The sequence below is a fragment of the Lactuca serriola genome, chromosome 8 (genome assembly GCF_051521515.1).
Source record: "Lactuca serriola cultivar US96UC23 chromosome 8, Lser_US96UC23_V15, whole genome shotgun sequence".
Lineage (NCBI taxonomy): Eukaryota > Viridiplantae > Streptophyta > Magnoliopsida > Asterales > Asteraceae > Lactuca > Lactuca serriola.
The window spans coordinates 53021745-53030544 of record NC_136415.1 but is presented as its reverse complement, the minus strand read 5'-3'; the positions used below and the strand labels follow the sequence as shown (position 1 = coordinate 53030544).

General features: G+C 35.4%; 1 protein-coding gene across 2 annotated transcripts; it reads left to right on the top strand.

The window, feature by feature from the left end:
* The first annotated feature begins 852 nt into the window (after positions 1-852).
* On the top strand, positions 853-7356 carry PPC4 (phosphoenolpyruvate carboxylase 4). Of its 2 annotated transcripts, none has more exons than XM_079013376.1 (18): positions 853-1128; positions 2348-2511; positions 2623-2737; positions 2828-2905; positions 3420-3488; positions 3580-3658; positions 3753-3829; positions 3913-4008; positions 4102-4243; positions 4338-4454; positions 4558-4631; positions 4704-4958; positions 5070-5195; positions 5269-5370; positions 5442-5588; positions 5661-5759; positions 5840-5928; positions 6004-7356. In XM_079013376.1, the coding sequence occupies exons 1-18, from the start codon at positions 973-975 to the stop codon at positions 7160-7162; spliced, it is 3144 nt and encodes a 1047-aa protein (XP_078869502.1). In that variant the 5' UTR covers positions 853-972; the 3' UTR covers positions 7163-7356. The 2 variants fall into 2 exon arrangements, with proteins under 2 accessions (XP_078869502.1, XP_078869503.1); XM_079013377.1 differs by lacking the exon at positions 853-1128 and adding an exon at positions 1221-1385.
* Positions 7357-8800: the final 1444 nt, after the last annotated feature.

Below are 8800 nucleotides of genomic sequence, written 5' to 3'. Positions count from 1 at the left end.
TATAAACTTTAAAACGAATTTCATAATCAGTCGTGTTTTACTACATTAAAATATATAAAAGATACTTTAAATAAATTGATTGTTTAACAATGCTATCCCTTTCTATAATATAGTTTCTTTGAGAAAAAAAATAAAATTGGCATAATCTTCTTAAGTTTTTCCAAAAAAAAAAATAATAACAAAAAAACTAAGAAATAACCCATATTACCATAGAAACTCAAAGTGGATCCTCATAGTTAGCGATTTCAGAGTTAGACATGCGATTTTATCAAATTTATAAAGTTTTTTCAACATTTTGGCTGCTTCGTTGCAATTTTTCTCTCTAAAATGAAATTGTATAAGTGTATAATGTATAATGTTATGCATTAAACACTTGTATAATATCACTTGTAAAAAAAAATAAGGATAGTTGTAGGTTAGGTTTAACCAATAACAAAATCACAGTCCATAAAAAAATATCGCAACCTATTATAACCAGAACACAACCATTTAAGTGTCACGTGCAATGTAAGTGGCTATTTCTCTTTGGATTAATTTATATTTTGGATTATTTATAAAAAAAAGTTATAAAGCTAACTAAGAGTTTCTTTTTTTGTGGATGAATTATGTTGAAAACTATATTTAACAACTCTACTAACTAAAAAGTTCCTAAAAATCAAAATACAGTTGGATTCACCTGAATCAGGCCCGAGGGTCTCCTGGCTAAGATCACTCCAAAAGGCCCGGAAAGATTCCGGGTCCCACCTTCCTCCGATAATCCCGTGGAGTCTCGACACATGTCACCATTACGTTAGTCGTTTCGTACGGTATACCAACCACTCACACACCCCCTCACTCAACAAATTACACATTCTGTTCCACACATCTCCCTCTGATCAATCACCCTCTCTCTCTCTCTCTCTCTCTCTCTCTCTCTCTCTCCGACGACGATCCATCTGCGTTAACGTTTTTCTATTAGGGTAGCGGAAGAAAATGACAGATATAATGGATGATATAGTAGAGGAGATTTCATTTCAGAGCTACGATGATGATCTCCGCCTTCTCTTTAGTCTCCTCAACGACGTTCTTCAACGGGAACTCGGTCCCAATATCATGGAAAAAATCGAGCATACTCGTACTCTGTCTCAGGTATATGTACCTTACATGTTCTATCTTCATTCGATTGTTATTCGTGCTATTTTTTTCACGTGAATGTTGATCGACAGATCGTTTACTATTGCTTTGGAAATTTGCTGTGATCTGAAGCATGGTTTCGTCAAGTTATAAGACGAAATGTTATTTGTACAGTTTAATTGATCGGATAGAAAGCTATATTGTTTGATCTGACGGTCTGTGATGTTTATGGTTCAAGTCGTTCTATGGATTTCTGCTTTCGTTTTCCAAAAGTAATGATTTTAGTCCATCGAGTATTTTCATGATTATGTTCGTAATTTGTGTTTACAGTGAAGTTTATTCTCTTCTCCTGATTACTAGATTAGGATAACCAAATGCTCGTTCCTGTACCTTAAACGATGCAAGAGAAATAAAACAGATCATTTCATTTCAGCAATAAGAAACATATAATTGGTAGTTGCACATTATAAGTACTCCAACGTCTATGTATATTTGATTTGCAACACACATGCATTAGTAATTGAAGATTGCATATATTTTTAGCTGTTTAAATCGTTAACTTGATTTGGAATGCTACTTCTATAGCAGATTTCTGCTAGTAGACTGTGTGATTAATCGTTTTTGGACGTCAACTTCACATTGAGATCTGAATTTATATGTCACTTACATGGCTCTCATAATATTCAAGGTCGTAATTATATAAACAAATTACCTAAGAGATCACTACTAGTTTGCTTTGAGAGTAAAATCGATTCACTTATTTCTATTACATTAACAAATTAGGAATTGTGGATTCTATTTTTGTTAATGATTCAGAACATGCAAAATTGGTTGATGCTTACCATATGTGGAAATTCTTCCATCAATAAACATTACTTCTTTCTTTCGCCTGTTTTCCGTAAGTAGTTATATTTTTATTTCTTATAGTGTCCACTAGTTTTTTTTTTTCATTCTATATTGATGAAACAGTTCTTTTGTATTTTAACAATTATTAATCGTGATCATGCATAAATGCTCGTGATTCTGAACTACTACTGCTTAAGGATTCTCTTATCTGTGTGTGGTTAATCACGTTCTCGTTTTGTGCCTATTAAACTATGCACGAATTGTGAATTCAATCTATTAGCAGGGTTTATCCATGTGATTATCAATGCTGCTTTCAAACTTCATAAATTAAAGAACATGCACAAATTAAAGAATGTTGATTCTAATGAAAATTGTGATTGAATTGTAGAGTGCATGTCTTATAAGAGCAGCTGGGATTGAAGGCACTGCAGAAGTGCTTGAAAAGCAATTAGCTTCTGAGTTATCAAAAATGACATTAGAGGAAGCCTTAAAGCTAGCTAGAGCCTTCAGTCATTTCCTTAGCTTAATGGGTATTGCTGAAACTCATCACAGGTAATTAATTAATTAATTAATTAATCATCCATTCTTGCTTTACTTACTCCTTAGCTAACAATTTATAAATTTTCTTAGCTTAATGAAGTAATAAAAACATTTTACTTTCAGGTCTCGTAAGGCAAAAAATGTAGCACAGGCCTCAAAATCTTGTGATGATATTTTCAATCAACTCATTCAAGGTGGTTTTTCTCCAGATGTGCTTTATGACACTGTATGCAAACAGGTATTGTTTTTTTGCATCTTTTGTATCTTGACATGTTTAATATTTATAATTTTCTTTTACAATTAATTTTAATTTGTGATTTCTTTTTAGGCAGTTGAGATAGTTCTCACTGCACATCCCACACAGATCAACAGACGTACTCTTCAATACAAACACATTCGAATTTCTGTAAGTTGTCTACTAACTTTAAACATCAATTTCTGTAATTATATTTATTAATAAATGCAAAATGTGAGAAATATCAATATAAATTTCTAATTTTTCTTTATTATATTGTACTTTTTTTTCTTCTTATAGCGTTATAGTTTCAACTTATCTTTTATTATAGCATTATACTTTAAAGTATTCAAGTATTTAGCCAGTATCTGTCATATATGTGTTATTATTTTCTTTTGCTGATATGGCAAAATTAAGGTTGTCTTTCTTTGCCTCGTCAGCAGTATATGTGGACAATAACATGATATTGAAACCTGTTAAATTGTGACATGTCGTCTAAATCAACAGGTTACCTTTTGTTATAATATAATGGGTAAATTTAATTAAGTACAATGCTATAATACGAAAAAAAAAGGAACGTGCAATGCTATGATTAGAAAAAAAATTAGAAACTACATTACTATTTCTGGTATATTTCCCTATTAATAAGCATAATGTGATTTATATTTATTTATTGATTTTACAGCATCTATTAGAATTTAATGACCGCAAGGATCTTACACAAGAAGATCAAGATACTCTAATAGAAGATCTGGTTTGTCTCTTGTAAATTCTACCGAGTAAAAACAAAAAAAAAATTGTTTATTAATTTTGTGAATGATGAAAGTATTGAATTTTGTATGTAGGTGAGAGAGATAACTTCTATATGGCAAACAGATGAACTTAGACGCCACAAGCCTACACCAGTGGATGAGGCTAGAGCTGGTTATTAATTAAACTCTTTGTTATAAAACAACAATGATATCAATTTTCATCATTAATTTTGCAATGGCTAATCTCTATTTATATAAAAAACTAGGATTAAACTATGTTGAGCAGTCTCTTTGGAAAGCCATACCTCATTACTTAAGGCGTCTCAGCAATGCTCTAAAGAAGGTAGATTTTCCATTTTCCCTTTTTCATGGCTGAATTAATATCCATGCATGTGCTCTCTAAAAAATGTTTTTTTTTTTCTTAAGCACACTGGGAGGCCACTTCCTTTAACATGCACACCAATAAAATTCGGATCATGGATGGGTGGTGATCGAGATGGAAACCCGAATGTCACTGCAAAGGTGAATTTTCAGCTTGTATTGTAATTTATTAATTATTAATTCATTTAAGTCTTATTTAAATTGTAGGATGACTTTTATTGCTGTTTGTTTCAGGTAACAAGAGATGTATCCCTTTTATCAAGGTGGATGGCTATTGATCTTTACATACGGGAAGTTGATAACCTCAGATTTGAACTTTCCATGAATCAATGTAGCGATGTCCTTGCAAGATGGGCACATGAAATCGTAACCAAAGGTTTTTCACTTTCCATTTTTTGTTATATTATATATAATGCTCGTGTCCTGTTTGAGAATACTATTAAATTAATGATTTTCTTTCATACTTTCAGAAAATTCTGAAGAGGATCGATACATGAGTTGGAACCAAACACCAAAGAATCAAACCCATAATGTCCATGGCCTACCTACACAGCTTCCTGCTCAAGCTGATGTACCCTCTTGTACAGGTTAATTAATTAACAAAACAAAACAAAATGATCATTGAAATTTAATTTTATCTATAATTAGCTAATACACTCTTATATAATTTTCTATATATTGGTTTATTAGAATGCAACAAAGATCAGTCTCATTATCCTCAACTTGATGTTCCTGGATCAGAGTATAAACCACTAAAAAACCAGGTAAAACCAACTTTTCAGCCAAAATTATCAGGATTTACATTTTTACCCTCTCAACTTTCTGCATATTTACAGGATGAAGAGGCTGCTACTTCGCCAAACAAAAATGATGAGAAACTGAATACAAATGGGAACCATTCGAATGCAGCAGCCAGTAATGGTCATCAAACTCCCACACCAAAATCTGGAACTTTAAGCCCCAATCAGAGAAAGCTTTTTGCTGAATCACAAGTTGGAAGAGGAAGCTTCCGGAAGCTTCTAGAGCCAAGCACGCTTCAAAAGACTGGGATTTCTCCTTACAGAATTGTTCTTGGGGAGGTAAAAGAAAAGGTAATTAATTAATTAATTGATCGTCTTATTATAATGTTAATTTCAATTGGCCGGGTTCTGTTTTTTGTAAAGTAGTATTAATTTTTTCCACGTATTTTATTTAATTTCCAGCTTATGAACACTCGTAGACGGTTAGAACAGCTTCTAGAAGGTCTACCTTACGACCAGGATCCTACTGATTATTTTGACACACCAGATCAGCTCTTGCAACCCCTCATGATCTGCTATGATTCCTTGGTATGGAAAACATCCATTCCATTTACTTCCAGACACGTGCCAACCATTTTTAATCTGGTATTTGGATGTACAGCAATCCTGTGGGTCGGGAATTCTAGCTGATGGACGGCTTGCTGATCTAATACGAAGAGTTTCTGTTTTTGGGATGGTACTCATGAAGCTTGACCTTCGTCAGGTTAGTTGATCAACACATAAACTAAAAACAAAATACTACAGTATAATTTTTAATCACAATTCAATTCACAGGAATCTGGTAGACACTCAGAGACTCTTGATGCAATTACAAAATATCTCGATATGGGCACATACAGTGAATGGGACGAAAATAAGAGAATAGAGTTTCTTACAAAAGAGCTAAAGGGAAAAAGGCCTCTCGTTCCACCAACTATACAGGTAACTATAAATTAACACCAGTTTAATAATTAAAAAAGTCATATTGTGAATTTTCCTGAATTTCTTAATTAGGTATCTTCCGAAGTCAAAGAAGTCCTCGAAACCTTCCGTGTTTCCGCTGAGTTGGGCAGCGATTCCCTGGGGGCGTATGTCATTTCCATGGCCTCCAATGTACGATTCGTGACCCCAATTAATCGCTTAAAAATTATTAATTTTCCATCTCATTTCTTGACTCGTTTGATGTATGACAGGCAAGTGACGTTCTTGCTGTCGAACTACTACAAAAAGACGCTCGTCTTGCTGTTGCAGGGGAACAAGGAAGACCATGCGTTGGTGGAATGTAAGCCTTCCTTTATTTCTCGTCCTATGTACACGTGGCATTATATTCTTACGAAACTGATTTTGCTTCAAACAGATTACGGGTGGTCCCCCTGTTTGAAACCGTAAAGGATCTTCGAGCCGCCGGTTCAGTAATCCGAAAACTTTTATCAATCGATTGGTACAAAAACCACATCTTAGAAAACCACAACGGACACCAAGAAGTAATGGTCGGATACTCCGACTCAGGTAAAGACGCCGGCCGTTTTGCGGCAGCATGGGAACTCTACAAAGCACAAGAAGACGTCGTTGCCGCATGCAAAGAATACGGTATCAAAGTCACTCTTTTCCACGGTCGTGGAGGTAGTATCGGCCGTGGCGGCGGTCCAACGCATCTTGCCATCCAATCCCAACCGCCCGGTTCCGTCATGGGCACTCTCCGGTCAACCGAACAGGGCGAAATGGTCCAAGCAAAATTCGGACTCCCCGGGATGGCTGTCCGACAACTCGAGATTTACACAACCGCAGTCCTTCTGGCGACCCTCTGTCCCCCAAAACCACCACGCGACGACAACTGGCGGAATCTAATGGACGAAATTTCAAATCTCAGTCGCCAAAGTTACCGCAGCACTGTTTATGACAACCCTGAGTTTATAGCATATTTCCAAGAAGCCACTCCACAGGCCGAACTCGGACACCTAAACATCGGTTCCCGTCCAACCAGGAGAAAATCATCAGTCGGAATCGGCGACCTACGCGCCATCCCATGGATATTCGCGTGGACGCAAACACGATTTGTACTTCCGGCTTGGCTAGGTGTGGGAGCCGGGTTGAAAGGTGTTTGTGAAAAGGGACACGTGGATGAACTACAAGCGGCATACAGAGAATGGCCTTTTTTTCAATCTACAATTGACTTGATTGAAATGGTGTTGGGTAAAGCGGATATTCCGATTGTGAAACATTATGATGAGGTGTTGGTGGCGGAGAGTAGGAGGGGGCTTGGTGATGAGTTGAGAAGGGAGCTTATGTCGACGGAGAAGTATGTGTTGATGGTGACTGGACATGAAAAGTTGTCGGAGAATAATAAGAGTTTGAGGAAGTTGATTGAGAGTCGGCTTCCGTATTTGAATCCGCTCAATATGTTGCAGGTTGAGATTTTGAAGAGGTTGAGAAGTGATACGGAGAATCATAAACTTAGAGATGCGTTGCTTATTACTATTAACGGCATCGCAGCTGGGATGAGGAACACCGGTTAATTACCTTACCTTTTATGTTACCGTTTGACAGCGGTTTTCGGTATTACTATTTGAGACAAAGTTAATAATAGTTAGTTGATCCTCGTTTTTAGGGCAATGAGAGTGCTTGTATGATACCAAGCTTTAAGATTTTGGTCATTTGCTGGACTAATTTTCTTTTCCTTGCTATAATTTCAAGTATGCCTTTAGAATTACACATCGTCTTTCACACTTAACATCATATTTTCTGAACGATTAAGCAATCTACCTTTTCTTACATGTAAGAGTTAAGAGGTTGAAACAATTTCATTTCCGCATTCACCGTGATTTACCAAACCACTTCATAGTGTTCCTCATCTTCAGTCAATCAATTCATTAATCATACATGGATTCTAATATGGTATTAAAGTTTTAGGCATGTATTTATCATTTGTAATGGCGAAGATAAATCATTTGTGCATCACATTTACCACTTGAAAGCACTACTAAAATTTCTTATGGCACCCCTACTATGAAATCTTGTGTCCGTCCCTGCATGTAAGATGATGCGGCAATAACAACGCACTTTGAAAATCCTGGCTCATATATGATGTTTAAACAATGTAAATAAAACTTACTAGAATGTTAAACTCTTCAACCAACTAGTGTTATTCCTAAAATCAACATAAACATCTTCAAACTATAGAATGACATCTTTACTCTTTGTTACCCGTTAGACTATCAATAATACTCTCCATACCAAAGGTCGTGGAGCGCTTGTTGTTCTGATATCACTAGTTGGATCGAATAAATTCTAAAAGATAGAAATCATGTTTGTAAACAAAAAATTGAATGAACACAAGCAAGTAAATATGATCTGGTTTTTTATTAGAGATGAAGAACCTCTCAAAAGATTCTCTCTATCTAACTAACATCATTTATATATAGGTCAACCCCAATAGAGTCGGTTAGGAAATGACCAATCAATCAAGTCTAGACAACTAAGCTAAGACAGACTGTCAATACAACTAAGTAAAAACAACACTGCAAAACCTAGTACAAAACGATGAAACAGAACATCCTTTCGAATTTACAAACTTAAGACTTGAAATACAACATTATGAAACCTTTCGCACATATACTCAAGCATAACATCTACGAACTGCAAGACCTAACAATGTTATCTTTTAAAAATAAAAATATTTGGTTTGCAAATCGGAACGTTACAAAGATTATGTATACGGGCATACCACAAATATGCTCCCAGACACCACCATGATTTGGAGAGACTTTGACCATGTAACATGTCAAAATCATTAAATGATAGTGAGAGTTAGCAAGCGGAGAAAAAAACTATGGACCAAGAAACACATTACCTCACTTACCTATAAATCAGAGACGGACGTTTTTCATGATACCAAACAGGTAAACACCAAGTGAACAATTCATTTGAAAAAAGTATGTTTGGCTCTTTAAAACAAGGTTTAAGGTTTAAGCTATCATGTGGACGAATTAAAGGTGAAAGGTTGAGACCCTACAAGGTCAAAGAATGCATGCCACATGATCCATGTGAAACTCAAGAATATGGGTCATTTTAAGATAAAGCGAACCATATAATGTCTTATTCACCTCTGTCACCCAAGAGAATGTTACATTCAAACATTTTTGCTTTCAAAAAAA

Coding starts and splice junctions, on each gene's coding strand:
- PPC4 (XM_079013376.1), top strand. CDS start 973: ATGACAGATATAATGGATGATATAGTAGAGGAGATTTCATTTCAGAGC. Junction 4,632..4,703: donor ATAAACCACTAAAAAACCAG/GTAAAACCAACT, acceptor GCATATTTACAG/GATGAAGAGGCTGCTACTTC. Junction 5,196..5,268: donor TGATCTGCTATGATTCCTTG/GTATGGAAAACA, acceptor TTGGATGTACAG/CAATCCTGTGGGTCGGGAAT.